This window comes from Crocuta crocuta, unplaced genomic scaffold (genome assembly GCF_008692635.1).
Source record: "Crocuta crocuta isolate KB4526 unplaced genomic scaffold, BGI_CrCroc_1.0 scaffold35, whole genome shotgun sequence".
Taxonomy (NCBI): Eukaryota; Metazoa; Chordata; class Mammalia; order Carnivora; family Hyaenidae; genus Crocuta; species Crocuta crocuta.
The window spans coordinates 4093404-4110752 of record NW_027530625.1 but is presented as its reverse complement, the minus strand read 5'-3'; the positions used below and the strand labels follow the sequence as shown (position 1 = coordinate 4110752).

The following is a 17349-nucleotide window of genomic DNA, read 5'->3' as shown; positions in this document are numbered from 1 at the left end:
TTCTCAGCTCCCTTCTCCCAAACCTCTCATCAGCGATTGAGGTCATCAGTTGTTGTACCCAATTTGGTGTATTTGGTGAGAATATCTCAACCATGGCCCAGGCCTCCCCACACACCTGGAATGGTGTGTCCAGCATGGAAGGATTGATGGTAAAGGAAAACAGGGTCCATCCAGCCTTACTGGTCACTGGTCTTGGGTCCAAACCCCAAAGCAAAGAGTTCCAGAAAGCCATGCTGGACGATGTGGAGCAACCCTTTTCCTAGACTAGCTGTGACCCAGACAGAAGCAAGCCGAGACAGGGGCGCCTGGGTGGCTTAGTTGGTTAAGCGTCCAACTTTCGCTTAGGTCATGATCTCGCGGTTCGTGGGTTCGAGCCCCGCGTCGNAAGACAGAAGCAAGCCGAGACACCAGCTGTTTCTCCCAACCCCCAACCCCAAACCCAAACCTGAGTCAAACCACACCCTGGCTATATGGAAGGAGAGGAAGGCACAAACCCATCAGACATGTGGAACTAGCTCTCCTTGGTGTAAAATGGATGGGGGTTTGGCCAACAGCACCGAAGAAGAGAATGGGGTTAGGGGGTCGGAAGGACTGTGCTCAAGTGCACGGTGCCTTAGTGCCTTGGGTGTGGCTACCCCGGCCAGCAAACACAGCCAGGTCCCTAGGCCTGCCCAACTCAGACCAGCACCTGCCCCTCCTCCCCACTTGCAGCCAGTGGCCTTTGAAGGCCTGCAGCCATAGGAGCCCTACTATCGCTGAGGTCTCCATGGTGAGTGTACCTGCAGACCCAGACTTTCTCCAACCCCAGCCAAGCCCCCACATTCCAGTTTGGGCCAATACCTTGGTCACTGGGGGGCACCGACCTGCTGGGCTTGTGTGGGGAACATGGCGGGAGAACAGTGATGGTCTCCAAGCAAGTGAAACTGAGCAGGACCCCCTCCCCGAAATCTTGCAAAATCTCGCCAGTTTGAGCAAGACTGAAAGAGAAACCTTTGGACTGCCGAAAACAACAGCACTGGGAGTCTAGGATGCTCATCATCTGCAGACGGTCTTTGGGCGCTTGGGGGCCTCCTGAGATCACCTCAGCTGTCACAGGCAGGCTCGCAAAGACGCTGGATTACAGTAAGACAAAGCCAGGCAACTGGATTAAATAGAAAGGGGGCGTTTCAAGTGTCACAAAATGTTAAAAAGGCATTCTTTTTGCCTTGGTTTCATCTGAGACTCCAGAGGCTAAGGGCAAAATAATAGCTTCCAAGTATCCCACGTTCTAGAGCAAAGGCGTAGGACCATCGCTATAGGGGGCACTCCAAAAGGGTTCTGCAACATTAGCGGACTGCCCCCCTGCAGCCTGTGAGAGGGGCAGGAGACACGCCCCAGGGTGGGGGAGGGAAGCTGTCCTGGGGATATGCTCCCTGGCTGCCACCACCACAGGGAGGGCGGTGGGAGGGACTTCGAGGGTTTGGCATGGGTGAGAGAAAGCACTACCACCAGACTCATGTCTCAAGCCTCCAGGCCTGCAGCAGAGAGAAATGAGACCACGTTAGAGCAAATGGCAAGCCTATCGGGGAGTGCGGGGGAGGCAAGGAAACGGTCTCTTAGGGGCAGAGGACGGTGCAGGAGGCCCAGAAGCCAAGGAAGGAGCCATAAGTGTTCAGGTGGAAAAGACGTACCACAGGTCACGGCAGCTGAGACAGAGGTGCCCAGGAGGGAGATTCTGCAGCAGCACCAGCGGCGGCAGCAACGGGGTGAAAGAGCGCGGGTGCTCGGGTATCTGGCACGCCCACGGGGTGCAANGATGGTCAGAACACTCGGCTTCTTCATGCCAAACGGCAGAAGGGCAAAGGGGACATAGGGGCTTGCTAAGTCTCCAGCGTCAACCGGGAAAAGAGCTAGTCCACAGGGTAGGTTGGAAAGGGCACTGGGGAAAAAATTAAGTTGGTTTCTTCTTACACCTGACCGAGTCCAGCTCATTTAATAAGCTGGTTACATAAGGACACGAGGTATCTCCCAGAGCCCATGAGCAGGGACGCAGCTGGGCCTCACGAGGGCCAGGAACCAGAAACGGCCTGGAAAGCCTTCAAGAGGCAAGGCAGCAGCTTTCCCAGCCTCCCCCCTCCTTTTCCTTTTCCCTTGCTCGCAGGTCTCTCTGTTTCTCATTGTGCATCCATCTGCTTTTCCCAGCACGGAATTCCTGAGCTCACATGTCCTCCTGGGCTCGGTGCCAGCGAAGACTTACAAGCACCCTCCCTTCCAGTGCAGACGCCCGGCCCACCGGGGCCGGGTGTCCACCTCCATCCTATCAGCTCTGGCTGCAACGAACAGTGCTGCTGGAGTTCAGTGCTGTGGGGGCAGCTGGGGAGAGCTCCCAGGTTCCCCGAGAAGGAGGGGTCTCAGCTTGGATCTATATCCAAAAAGGTGTCTACACTGTACTTCAGCTGCTGCTAATTCCCCTCCTCTCCAGAAACTGTATTTTGCCCACGGGGTGGATTCTGTCCCACTGGCCATTAGATGGTGTCTGCTCCTCTGTCCCTCCCGCTGCCCACTCCTGCTCTACCCCACAAAGCATACCCGACCCTTCCAGGCCCTGCTGGGTCACTAAACGGGGACACCTGGCTGTGCCCAGATGGGGCTCTTCCTGCCCTTCCTGGCTGGATTTGCTGAGTTTCTCAATCGCCTCTGTGGATACAGGAGGCAAGGAGGTCCCCACTGCTGGAGCCTTTCTGCAGGGTTTTGCTCTGGATTACACTCATGCCATCTGCCATCTACTGGGTGCTTTCTGTGTACCAGGCACCAAGTGTGTCTCTTTAAANAGCGGGGGGCACATCGGTGGCTCAGTAGGTTAAGCATCCAACTCTTGATTTCCGCTCAGGGAATGATCTCATGTTTTCATGCATTGGAGCCCCGTGTTGGGCTCTGTGCTGAGTCTGCTTGAGATTCTCTCTCTCCCTCTCCCCCATCTCAAAATAAACAAACAAATAAACAAACTTTTAACATTAAATAAGTAAATCTCATAACAGACCTATGAGGTGGATCTTCTAATTACACTCCCTTTGATCTGACAGAAATCAAGGCTCAGATATGTGAGTGACGCCCAACAACACGCAGCCTGAGCCTCTCAGGATTTGCACTCCCGCTTCTACAGCATTAGATCACTGACCACAAGGGCAAAATGAAACAACGAAGGCCCCTCTCTCGCCCCGTCATCACCCCTACACATCTGAGAATGCTGGCGGCCTCCTGCCCACAGCAGTGGCCTCTCTGTGCAGAAGTAACTGGATGGACAACAGGTCCCCAGATGTCAGGAGGCCAGTCCGGGGCCCCCTGCCCGATTTGTCTCAGAGCAGTGGGCACAGCTTCTTGGGGCTTCCGACACTTTGCCAGGGCTAAAGGCTAGGCCTGCCCTTCTTGCTTCCACTTGTCCTCCAACCGACAGACTCAGCCCCAACCTCTGGCAGTCACAGTGTCACCTGTGCACAAATTCTACCTGCTCCAAGCCCTGGGTCATGCCCTCTGGTAGCTGGGTCCCTGTTACGGTGGCTCACCTCCCATCTCCAGGCCTTCAGGCCTGGGGCTTCCTTACCTAGTCTCTCTCAGATCCGGAGTCAAGCCTGACCCAGGCCTATCTGGGATGCTGCCCCTGCGGACACAAGGCCTTGGTACGAACCTTCACCGAGACATTCAGGTAGCCCCGTCTCTCCTGATGTCGGGCAGCCTGGGTCAGTTCGGCCCACACATGAGAACCCAGACACGGATAATCCCTCCCATCTGTTCAGCCTTCCCGAAGCACTTCCACATGTGGTACCTCCCAGGTGGGCGGGCCATCCGGCTGTCCCATCCCCTGCTCATCCCCGGTCACGATAAACCTGGCTCTACGGGCTGGCCAAGGGTGCTCCCTTCCCATTTCAGCACGTGCACCCTCCTGAAGCTGAGGAACATCTCCTAAGAGAAACAGCTGCTTGGGCCGAGTGGACAGGTCACATTTGCCCTGACCCTTAGAGAGAGAACAGTGGTCCAGAGCCTGGAGGGGTAGCTAATGTAAAGGGCATGGAAACAGAATTCCCTCTGGAGCCATGTGATGACAGAGGCCAACACCCTAGTCATCTCAAAAAGGGAAAATAAGAAGAAGCAGTGCAAAGCCTCCTTGGAGCCCAGAATGCTGACTAAACCCCAAGCAAGTGTACGGCCATGGATTTCTGTCAGCCTCCTCTCCGTGGGGACCCAATGGCCAGGCAGTCTTCACTGATCAGGACAACGCGGGGCTGTGCTGGGGCCACAGGAGAAGGATTAAGGACAGACTTAGATGTTCAGGATGCAGAGACAGGAGCAGAGGGCAGCAGAGCTGTTGGGTCAGAAGCCTGAGGGCCTGGCTGCCTAACCCCAGGCCCAGGAGAGAGCCCAGGGAGCATGTGTTTGAGGTAGGAAGGCAGCTTCTCTGCCAAGAGCACAAAGGATTGGTAGGTAGAAAAATGTGTATTAAACCAAGATGCCAGGGGCGCTTGGATGGCTCAGTTGGTTGAGTGTCTGACTTTGGCTCAGGTCATGATCTTGCGGTCTGTGAGTTCGAGCCCTGCATTGGGCTCTGTGCTGACAGCTGGGAGCCTGGAGCCTGCTTTGGATTCTGTCTGTCTGTCTGTCTGTCTGTCTGTCTCTCTCTGCCCCTCCCCTGCTCATACTCTGTCTCTCTCAAAAATAAATAAATAAATAAAATTAAAACAACAAAAACCAAGATGCTATCTTTCACCCACCATTTTCTCATAAATAAAAAGGGGAAAGTAGGACCTAGTGGTGGTGAGAGTGGGGCCGACCACGTAACCGCCACCTTTCAACAGCGTTCCCACAGTAGCAATCCCTCTCCTGGCACTCAGTGTTCCAGAAACACCCAGCAAGTGAGGAAAGCCACGCCGCACTTTCCATCGAAGGGAGAGAACAGAAGCCACCCGCCTGCTCAGCAGCGGGCATGCAGCGGCACAAACCAGCACGCGGCCGGGCGCTACTCAGCAAACCACCCGAGTGCCCGCCACGGGTGCTAAACAAAATGTATTAAATGTCCCCATTTTGGTTAAAAAGCATACTCTTATTTGCATCCCCCGCCCTCCCCCAGCCCACATGCACATGCATTAGTGTGTGGAGAGTAAACCGTCTGGAATGGAAGGATACACACCAACTGTTAACTGTGGCTCCTCCTGGAAAGTAGGCGAGGAAGAAGGGGATTTTCGCTTCTTACTTCACAGACTTCTTTCTAGTGTTCATTTTATGAGTTTTACAACAAACAGTGTTACTTTTGTAATCTAAAAAGTTTTTAAGAGAATGAGTGGGCACTGAACTCGTCCCAGAGCACAGCTTTCTGAGGGGAGGGGCACACAGAATGGAGACCTTCCAGTTTCCTAAATGGGCATCCATGGACCTCTGAAGGCCTGGATGCGTAACCCTCTAAAACCCAACATATGCCTGATTAGGGAACCACAGCTTTTCTGAGGGTACGTTCGAGGCCCTTCTCAGGCACTCTCTTCCTTATAGAGCTGTAAGAATTCATTACCTCTTAAAGCGGCAACCACCCCCTCTTGTCCTATACGATTTCCTCCCCTGAAAATTAGCTTCTGAGAGAGACCTAGCAGCTCCTGCTGCCCTGGAGATCAATCTTACCGACTACTGTTTGCTCAGCTTTACAGCTGAGGCCATAAAGTAATAAATGTGAGGAAGAGATCACATTTAGGTGATGTGCCCCTTATCTGCTGCTGCATGATAGAGCACCCCAAGACACACCAGCTTACTGACTTACTACTTTGCAGCTTCTGTGGGTCAGGAATTTGAGTGTATCTCAAGTGGGTGCATCCCAAGGAGTCTCAAGTGACGCAATCAAACCGTGGGCGGAGACGGTGATCTCATCTGAAGGCTCTGCTGAGGAGGCCTCTGCTTCCAAACCCACTCACGCGGTGGCTGGCTCAATCCCTCGCCACAGGGGCCTGTCCAGAGGACTGCCAAATACAGCTCGAGTCCCTAAGAATCCAAGAGCCAAGAAGAGAGAACAAGCCTCCCACATAGGAGGCTTAGTCCTTGAGTAATCTGATCTCAGAATGGATGTCCCATTAGTTATGTCATATTCTATTTGTCAGGAACAAGTCAGTGCATTCTGCCTGTGCTCCAGGGGAAGGGACTGCACAAGGACACGAACACCGGGGGACAGGGGGCCCTGGAGCCATCTTATAAGCTACCAACCACTCAGAATCTTTTAGATTCTCCATGCCAGTTGTCTCAACTCTCCCCTTCCAAACCAGTGCAAGGAGAAACCCACGGTGCCAGGTTAGTCCTGAGGAGGGAGAAACTCACTAGTCCTTCCTCCACTCCCAACCTTTGTCCTCCTCTGGGCTAGCTGGCCCCGGGGGGCCCTCAGTCCCCCACCTCAAGCTCCCGCTACACAGAGGAGAGTCCCAAGAGATGTTCTTTCTCAGTCCACTGTCCAGGTTTCTCCAGAGGGTGAAGACCTTTTGCAGGGAAATATGGCATTTTCTGAGGTTCATGGTTGGGCAGTAAGTCAGACGTGGCTTGGGCGCTGGTCTCACCACTACGAAGTGGCACCCCTAAGCGGTAAGACCTGTCACATGAGTCCTGTTTGGCGTCTGCAGCTGTGAAACAAGTTAAAAATAGTGTCTCCCTCAGAGGAAGGAGCATCACGTCAGGAGGGTGAAGTGAGATCATGCTCATAAAGGAAAGCGCTCGGTGCCGTGCCGGTCATGTGTGAGAAGATAACCGAGAGCTGTCACGATGACGACTGTGAGCTTCAGGTTAGAAATCCAGAGACCAAAGGTCAAAACAGAACAGTCATCCTGAGAGCATGCGGGATCCTGCTGTGGAAACACACTTTCTCGTGCACAGAACGGGCCCTGCTCTTACCTCCTTTTGGGGATCAGACAAAACTCGACGCAGAGAAATGCTAACTGCAAGTCTTCCCTGTGCCCTAGAAGGGACAAAGGTGACAAGGTGCTTAGCTCTGGGCAGCAGAGTGTTTCCCTCCTGCACTGCTTCCCTCCACGGAGACAGAGGCTTTAGACAGAGGGTGCGTGGGTTCGGGCCGGCTGGACCTCCAGCCGGAGCATGCAATGTTGAGTCGCGCTGGGTCTCCCCGCCTGACACATGACGTTGGCTAAGTCATAAGTCAAACTGTGGCTTTCCTCATTCACAAAATGGGGGCTTTAATGACATCCACTGGCTTTTTAAAAATTGAATCTGACTGTGAAGACCCAGAGAAATGTGAGGTTTAAGGTTACACATCTGCAGACTGCAAAAGTAAAGACAAAATTCTCTTCTAGAAGTGAGAGATTTAAGACAACGTGCAGCTGACCACTCTACAAAATAACAGAAAAGGCTTCCTTCATTTGGGACGGAGTTACCTTTGTGATTATTCTGTTCACTAAGGAGCATGTTGGAGATGGGTCAGAGGTTGGCTTTTCCCTGCTCGCTGGGCCCCAGGCGGGCTGGATGCCTCAATCTGAGGAAGAGGAAACTTGATCAAAGGCTCTCTATGTCTAAGAGGAGAAAGGGCAGGGACCAGGGGCTCTGGGAGCAGGCGCTGCAGAATGCAAGGTCAAGCTTTTCTCTGTGGCACTGGCGTCCCCAATCTGTCCTAACTGCTTCCCTAGGGGAAGGAGGAGCCTGGCTCCACACAGGTCCAGCTGTGGGGACGGGGTAGGAAAGGCAGAGATGCTGCAGGGAGGGGTCAGGGCTTCGGAGCCAGGCAGCCAGCGGGGGCACCGTGAGCAAACCAGGATGGATCTGTGGAACAAGTGACTATTCCTTGGGGATCCTTGCAAACACGTGGGGTGGGGAGCTGAAAACAAAAAAGTCTGGATTTCCTGCATGTGGAATGGAAATTTTTCATTTGGGCATAAAGGAAAGGATTACCCTTAATGCTGGCAAACCTGGGGACAGCTGGGTAACAATGCGGCCACCCTGAACTGGGAGCTGGCAGACTTGGTCCCAGGGCGGTGGTGGCCACTCTGAGCCATGTTCTAGGAAGAAGAAGTGCTGGTGGCATCAGTCAGCCCAATCCCGCCTGCCTTCTGTGGGGAGAGTGAGAGAGCACGGTGCTGGCTCTTTCATCTCTGCTGTAAGGGGGCCACGGCTCTAATGTTCATATTGATTCTCAAAGTCAAAGCACAGGGAAATGCCATGTGTCTCCATCAGGTGTGAGGGACATGCTCACTGACAACTGACTTATGTCTTTCCAAGACTCTGCTCTAAAAGGAACTTTTTAAAAGGCCTTCCCTCCCTCTCTAGCAACTCCTGAAATATAGTGATGCACCCTGGGCTTCTTCATGGTCCTGTATCTGGTCTCCCCTCCTCGAGCCTGGCCTCCTCGAAGCTACTCACGTGCTGTAGGCGAGGCAGAGTGTGTTCAATGCCAATCCAATCTGGCCAGGCCCTTGCTTAAAGCCCTCCATGACTCCCTCCTCAGGGCCTGAGCTCCCCCACGCATCGTGACCAGGCCCCAGGCCATCTCACCCCTCGCTTCCACTCCAGCTGCTTCTCACAACACCCTCCACCTCATTCTCTACTCTCCAGCCAGTTTTTCCAACAAACATGTTTTCCCCACTCCAGGGCTCTTGCACAAGCTGTGGTCGTTGTCTGGCATGCTTGCCTCCCACCTCTTCACTTAGCTTATTCATTCTTTAGGGCTTCCCTCCAGAAAGCCCTCCCTGGCCCCACACGCTGGGTTGGGGCCCCTCTGTCTGCTCCTTTGCCTTTCCCTTCATGGTACTCAGCTCACCTGCAGTTTCTTGTTCACTGCTGCTGGTCAGGTATGGGCTGTGGGCCGCACCAGAGCAGAAAGGGTATCTGCCTTGCCCACTACCACCCGTCATTCGATGGCGGGCACTGCGAACACACCAGCTAGCAGAGGGCTGGTGCAGGCCGGCCTCACTCCCTGTGCTGTCCTGAGGGCTTTGGGACATCAGCATAAGTGCTTCTTTTTGAAAGTCCTTTTAGATATCCCACAGTTTACGTCTGTTCAACTTGAGAGACAGCATGAGCAGGGGAGGGCCAGAGAGAGAGGGAGACACAGACTCGGAAACAGGCTCCAGGCTCTGAGTTGGCAGTCAGCACAGAGCCCGACGCGGGGCTCGAACCCACAAACTGCGAGATCATGACCTAAGCGAAAGTCGGACGCTTAACCGACTAAGCCACCCAGGCGCCCCAACTTGCCTTTTTCTTAAACTTCAGAGTCCATATTTGAAAATAAAGCCTTGCTTTATTGATGGAAGGGTTTGCTTGTTTGAAGGAATTCCTTAGGTTCTAGAAATTCCCTTCATGTATCAGAGGCCTGGTTAAATTTACCAAGAATGTCTAAATGTTCTCTCACAATTCAGAACTGTCAGAGTGCCTAACTTTTGTTCCTTGAGAGATCACAATTTTCCAGACCGCCTATGGTTACTTTTGGAATCAGCTCTAAACCTCTGAAAATCCATCGCACTCTTAATTTCATGTAGCTCTTTCCTGGAGGGAATTATAGGTTGTGAAAACCAAACACCCTCTAAGTCGATAGAGCTGTTTAGAAATCAACAGTGCGGCCATTCTTCAGTCCAACCTGGGTATTAAGAAGGAGTTGCTATCAGACAAATTTAAGCTGCAAATAATTGACCTATTTCTCACCACTCTTTTTACGTTTTGAAGTAGCTGGGAAGAAACTTTTTGAGACAGTCTCATTTTTAAAATGTAGCAAGTTTTTCCCTCCGTGGTTTTTAAATTATGTTTCATGAGATATAGTGTGCCAAAGTGCAGCCAACAGGCCCTAAAATTTGCACAAAAAGGAGCTGAAATACACACGCACACAGTTAGTAACAACTGCTACCCACCGGTACCTTTGCAGGGAATGAGAGACACACAAACGAACGGTGCCCAATAGACCCAGGAAACCAGTTGCCACAGAAGCTTCCACACAGGTTTAAAAGAACTGTTACAAAAACAAACCCCACACGTGCCATCAGAGGCGAATACCTGCCGAAGCAGCACCGAGGCCTCCAGGAGCGGGGCAACAAAGTCCCTCCCGGAGAATAACCTCCTACCCCCCTCCCCCCCCAGGGAAGGATCTACAGTGAGGACATTGCCAAGGGAAAAAGAAATGGTTTCAGACATTTTTTCCTATATTGTACTTTCCAGGAATTACGTAATTCTTCCTCCTTCAGTAAACGAATCCAGCGCTGGGACAGGTTGGGTTTCCAAGAGGGACCAGCACTGAAACCACCACCTGGCTGTGGGCGGGGTCTGTCCACAGAGACCACCTGGGCAGGAAGGGCCCCGACTGCCCCCAGGGCGACAAGCCCACTGACCCTCAGAAGGGATCTTGCTTCTTTCTCTTTAACAGAAAGGTGGTGGGTCCCCTGGTAAACCCGCGCACGCCGTCCTGAGAACAGAAAGCACGTCGGTGTCGCCTCAGGGTCTCTCCCTCTGGCTCGTATATGTCAGGAGTCATCTGACAGAGGACCAGAAATGCAGCTGGACGGGCCGCGGGGAGAGGGGGGCGGGCTGGAAGGACAGAGCGCGGCAGAGGCTGGGCTCCCGGGGGCTGACGCAGGAGGGCTGTGCGGCACCAGGGCCTGCACGGGGCCTCTCCGTCACCAAACTCCGTAAGACACAGCTGACATGAGGCCATCAGGACGAGGGGGGCCGCGGCTCCGGAAACTGAGGGCCGACACAGGCAATGTGTCCACCCCAAGGGCGGACCTGTCCTGCGGCCTGACAAGAGTCACTGGGTGACGCACGAGGGACCTCTGGCCAGTGACCCGAGAAGGTGACTCATATACTTGGTCTGATTACAAAGGACAGGGGGGCAGAAAGAGGAGACGGTATTGGTGTAGTTGGCCCTCAGAAGCCCACGACAGCACCGCTTTGAGGTCCAAGAACAGAGAGCATCGCGAGAAGGATTCGAGATAATTCATCCCACTCCATACAATTGTCTGACAGAGGCCACCCACAAGTCATAAGGAGCAGGGGACACACATGTGGCAACTGCAAGGGAAGAGTAGGAAAACAACGACCTGGACCGTGGAGGTGGGGAGTCGGGAGGGGGCAGTGTCAGAGCCCGGGGCTCACGGCCAGACCGTGGGGGCCAAGTCCTGGCTCTGCCACTCTCTAGCTATGTGACCCTAGGCGACCTCTCAGCGCCTGCTTATTCACTGGGCCATGGGGAGTATTCAGTGAGATGAGGCATTAACAAAATGCCTAGCAGAGTGCCAGGCACACAGACAGTGAGCGGCAGCTCTCATGAGCACTCTCGGGAATAGAGAAGAAGCCATGGCTAATGGTCTGCGGGCACCTCTGTAGTTGAACCAGTGGGTCTGCACTAGGCAATCCTCACCCTCCGCGGATCAGCCTCGGGCAAAGTGGGAACGGGTTTGTGGGCCGTATCCATAAGCCCTCCCTCTGAGGATGTGAGACAGTGATTGGCGAGTCAGGGGGGAAGAGACTGTGGGGTAGAGTAGGTCATAAGAGGAGAGCAAAGAAAGGATAAGAAAGCCCAGAATGATGTTCAATTCAATAAAGTGGCATGAAGACTACACAACTGTGAACGCGCACTCCCCTACTAACTACGCAAGGCAAGGTCTCTCATCCTGGGTCCAATTAAGTGCACTTTGCAGGGAACATGCCTAAAACAAAGCAATCTAAAATATTCAAACCCAAAGTACAGTCAGAGATTTCTAAAATGAATGCAAATGAAAAATAAAGCAGATTTCACAGAATTAATACCAGACAAAGAAGTAAAAGCAAAGTAACAAATGGAATCAAGATCATTGTGTATGGGACACTTCACCATGAATTCACAACTGTTACATGCTTCGATATGCTAAGTATATTATATAAGGCAGAAGCTATTAGAAATGCAAGGGGAGTCCAACATGCATTTCTGTCCTTGATAGGCCAAGTTCTCACAGATTAATAATTTAAATAATATAACTGTAGGAGTAATTTGAGAGATAACACCTTCTTTTCCAGCAGCCGTGAAAGATTTACAAAAACTTATATTAAACCACAAGACAAATATCAAACATTTTTTAAAACCCAGAAAGCATATCTGCCGCACATTCTAAACCGATGTAAAATAATTAGAGAGAAGACTTGTGGGGCGCCCGGGAGGCTCAGTCAGTTAAGCATCCAACTTCGGCTCAGGTCAAGGTTTGTAAGTTCAAGCTCTGCACTGTGCTCACTGCTGTCAGCACAGAGCCCGCTTCAGATCCTCTGTCTCCCTCTCTCTCTGCCCCTCCCCAACTTGTGCCCACATGCACATTCTCTCTCTCAAAAATAAACAAACATTTAAAACACAGTATATTAAAGAGAAGACTTGTGATTTTGAAAACTAAAGCTGTTCATAGCAGTGTGATCCATGATAGCCAAAAAGTGAAACAATTCAAATGCCCGTCAAATAAAAAAAATAAAGTGTGGTGTATCCATACAGTGGAATATATCATTTGACAATGCGAAGAAATGAAACACAGATTATGCTCCAACATGGATGAACTCTCTGAAAACATGATACTAACGGAGAAAAAAACAGTCATAAAAGACCACCTACTATACAATTAAATTTCTATGAAATGTCCAGAATAAGCAAATCTGTGGACACAGAAAGCAGACTGGTGGTTGCCAAGGGCTGGGGGTGAGGCCAGAAGACAGCTGGCTAGAAGGAAAAGGACGTGACCACTAAGGGTGTGGGGTTTCTCTCTAGGGTGATGAAAATGTTCCCAAACTGTGTTGATGGCTGCACAACTCTGTGAATAGGCTAAAAACCACTGGCCTGCACATTTTAAATGAGTGGGACATAAATTATATCTCAATGAAGCCATTTGAAAACAGAAACAGAAAACCCAAGCCCTTAAAAATTAAAATCCACTACCTTCACTAACACTTGGATAAAAGAAAAACTGAAACTATAATCACAGAATATTTAAAGAATATCACTGAGAACCCTATAACAAAGCAGGTAGCGGCAATTAGAGTAAATATTTTCTATTTTAACTGTTTTCCTTAACTGTTTCCTTAATTGTCTTCCAAATTAAAGTGGGGAGAACAAAATTTATACAAATGAGCTATTAATTCAACCAAAGTAATTAACAGAAATAACAAAACAACGTAAGGAAAACAGGAGAAATGAACTATCAGAGACAAAAGTGGAAATTCCATCTTTCATCAAATTTAGGATGTCATTATAACTATGAACCAATAAACGGTATCGCAATGCTTCATTTGCCATCAACTGAAAGATGCATCCCAACTTCTGAGTTGTTAAAATATGGAGAGAAAGAGCACATCCTAGACTGACAGTAGATAGTAAGCTAGAAAGCAGAAAGATAATGTGGCCAATACATACAAAGTTGAATTCTGTGCACAGACCAACAGACATACCTCTGGCAAAGCAAATTAAAAAAAAGAGAGAAAACAAAAATGCAAACTGTCAGGAATGCAAATCAAATACAATCATTCATATGCAGAAGGCTCAAAGTTATAGAAGAATATTCCATAAAACTCTGTGGTCAAAGAAAATTAAATGAGGGGAAAAAACATCTATGCAAATAATTTTGAAAACTTGGGTCAGGGTGCTTGGGTGGCTCAGTCAGTTAAGCATCCGACTTCGGCTCAGGTCATGATCTCACTGTTTGTGAGTTCAAGCCCCACGTCAGGCTCTGTGCTGACAGCTCAGAGCCTGGAGCCTGCTTCAGACTCTGTGTTTCCCTCTCTGCTCCCTCCCTCATTCATGCTCTGTCTTCGTCTCTCAAAATAAATAAACTTAAAAAAAATTTTTTTTTTTAAATGAAACTTGGGTCGGGGCGCCTGGGTGGCTTAGTCGGTTAAGCGTCCAACTTTCACTTAGGTCATGATCTCGCGGTTCGTGGGTTCGAGCCCCGCGTCGGGCTCTGTGCTGACTGCCAGCTCAGAGCCTGGAGCCTGTTTCAGAGTCTGTGACTCCCTCTCTCTCTGACCCTCCCCTGCTCACGCTGTCTCTCTCTCTCTCCTAGAAATAAATAAAAATTTTAAAAAAAAATTTTTTAAATAAATAAATAAAATGAAACTTGGGTCAAGTGGACAACTTTCTACTAAAATTAAACTTCCCGAAGTGGCTTGAAAAGAATTAGAAAACAATGATTATGGAAGACACTTACAAAGCCAGAAAACCACACTAGATCTCTGAAATAATTAGGGAGCCAATTCTATAAAACCTTAAATTCCCTTTTTAAGAATACCATTTTTAGGTTACAAAAAGAAGTTTTTTTTTTTCAGAAAAGTAGCATAATCATGAAACCCAACTACAAGAAGTATTTTTCACCTATCAAACTGGCAAAGAAAATAAAGTGAGAGAGAAAGGAAAAGAAAAAATCTGCACACCCGAAAATACACATTACTTGTGCGTATGAGGAAAACAGAACATTTTATCTCCTTGCCATGAGAGTATAAGTTGCTACAGCCTCAAAGGAGAGCATTTTGAAAACATACATAAAAAGGCAAGATTTTGCATATGTTTTGACCCAATAATCACACTTCTAAGAATTTATTGTAAAGTAATAATCGTAACTATATATGAGGTTTTACAACATGGATGTTTACTTCAACATTTTAATAACAAAAACGAAGGAACAAAAATGTAGAAACAACCTAAATTTCCATGTTAGAATGCAAATTTGAACCTGACAAACCCATCCGACAGGACCGAGACAGTACAGAAATGCAGGTAATAACATTAAATGCTCACTGTAAACGTGGATTTTTACACGCACCCAAACAAATGAAAGGCTATGATGCAAAACAGTGATCGTATCTACATGGGATAACAAATAATATTAATTTTCTTCTCCTCCTAATTCTTTACAATGAGCATTTGTTATTTTCTAATCAGAGAAATCAATAATCGTTACTATAATGTTGTTGATGTAAATCTTATAAAATACGTTCATAATGCCCAGAGAAACCAGAACAAAGGAGTTTTGGCCTGAATTCCCCTAGTTCAAGAGGACATGGATGAACCTGAAAGTCTCGTGACCCTTCTGGGCTAGAAGCTGGGGAGGCTTGTGATTCACAGGTTACTTATGTAAGAAGCAGAATATCCTCTTGTTTCCAAGCTCTCAGTGAGGTTCCCATTTTTGGGAAGTATCAACACCCTGTTCCAATCCAAGGAGCTAACCAATTACCTCTTTATCTGTGGCCTACGCTGCTTCTGGATATTTCTCAACTAGAAACTGTAAAAGCATCTTACTTGGCACTGAGCAGATTTCTTAACAAACAATAAGGCAATTCAGACTCCTACCTAGATAGGGAATACTTGGAACCATCTTCAGGCTTCGGATATATTCCCGGGTCCGCTTGTAATTATCTTCTTTAGACATCAGATAGTCCAATTTCTCAAAGGTTGTCTTGTCTTTTCGATTCAAAAGCTGGAGAGGGAAGAAAGTAGAGAGTCTGAGACTGACAAGAAATAAACCAGAGGAAGCTAAGGAAGAAGAATAACTGTGCGCAAAGACTGAAGGAAGCATCCTAAATGGCAGTCTGCGGTGTGCCAGATCCCGGGCACCACTGAAGACTTTAAGAAGCTGTCACATGTAGAAATGGGAAGTTTCATGGCTTCAATGTTGTCATTTTTCACCGAATTTCACACTCAGAAGATATCCTCCAAAGCTACTTAGTCACCTGTTCTAAAGGATGACAGAGTGCCCTGCGCAGTACCTGCCTCCAAGGGTCCACAGACCTTACGACAGAAGGACCACACAGAATAAAGCAGATTATAGACAAAAAGTCACTTAGAGTTACTGCACCGCTACGTCAGACTGCCCACGTCCCCTGCCATGTCCAGTCTACCTGCCTGGCCTGTCAAGTGCCTCTGTGCCCGACCCAGCCGGTCACCTGTGTCCTGGGCAATGGAGAAGACCATACCAATATGAGGTTAGCGGCCTGGGAGATGTGCCTAAAAGTCACCCTGCCCGTTGACTTCAAACCAACAACTGGGGTTCTTCAGTAGACGAGACAACCAAAGGCAGCCACGTCTGCACGCTCCTGAAATTTAAAACCAGGCTCCTCTAGGTCACACTTCCCTCTGTTAACCTTGCCTCTATACACATACTTCTATCAACACCTTCACTCCCCCCCACCCCCATACACATTCAGAAGGGCTGGATCTGGTCAACTTCACTCATCTGCTCCACCTTGCGCCCACAAAGTAAATTCAGAATGGCATCAGACTTCTGAATAGTAATGTACAGGATTCCAGAAGACTCCCAACATCTATTTCTCACGCATGTACTTGAAAACTACTTGAGATTCTACATATTACATAAAAGTCTGGTGATATAAGATAATATTATATATGTTTGTTATATATATAATTTAAAGATTATATATTACATATATGTGTATGTATACATATGTATACGTGTATGTATTCACACTACATATATGTAGCTGAATCTCAAACAATGCAGGGGTTAGGGAGCTGACCATCCACACAGTCAAAAACCCACATACAGGGGCACCTGAGTGGCTCTGTCCGTAAAGTGTCCAACTTCAGCGCAGGTCATAATCTCACAGTTCGTGAGTTCGAGCCCTGAATTGAGCTCTGTGCTAACAGCTCAGAGCCTGGAGCCTGCTTTGGATTCCATGTCTCTCTTTCCCTCTCCACCTCTCTCTCTCTCTCAAAAATAAAACATTTAAAGAAATTTTTAAAAAATCCACATTTAACTTTGACTCCCCAAAAACTTAACTACTCATTACCAACAATAATAATTAACACGTATTTTATACATGTATTATATATTGTATTCCTACTATAAAGGTAAAGGAAAATGTTATTAAGAAAATCATAAAGAAAATACATGAAAAGCATTGTACTGGATTTATTGACAAAAATCTGTGTATAAGTGGACACGTGCAGTTCAAACCCTTGTTAAGAGTCCACTGTATTATATAAAAATCTGACAAAATCTGCATAATAATAGTTTATGTGTATATATGTGTATGCATCTACTAGATATACCATCTATCTACCAGATGTTATACATATTATATAACTTTAAATATTCACTATTATATATTTATAGTAATACATATTCTATATTATCATATTATACTACAATTATATAACACTAAATACTATGTTATTATAGCATTGTGTAATATCTGGTAGATAGATGGCAGTTAGAGTAAGAATTTTTTTTTAAGGTAATTGGAAATGCAGGGAAACATAAAGGTATTCCAGGAAGGACATGTTATCCATAGTTTACTACTTGACCTATACAGAGAACTGTATTTATACATTCCTAATAGAGCTGAAACACTGAAAAATCCTTTAATGAAAGAGATTTAACTATAGGAACATGA

General features: G+C 48.3%; 1 protein-coding gene across 1 annotated transcript in view; it reads right to left on the bottom strand.

The window, feature by feature from the left end:
• The window catches only part of RALGPS1 (Ral GEF with PH domain and SH3 binding motif 1), a 257605-nt gene that overhangs the window by 128562 nt on the left and 111694 nt on the right, over positions 1-17349 (bottom strand). The window contains exon 8 of the mRNA XM_077768262.1: positions 15287-15413. Within this exon, the coding sequence (XP_077624388.1) occupies positions 15287-15413 (127 nt within the window). The remainder of the gene's footprint in view (positions 1-15286; positions 15414-17349) is intronic.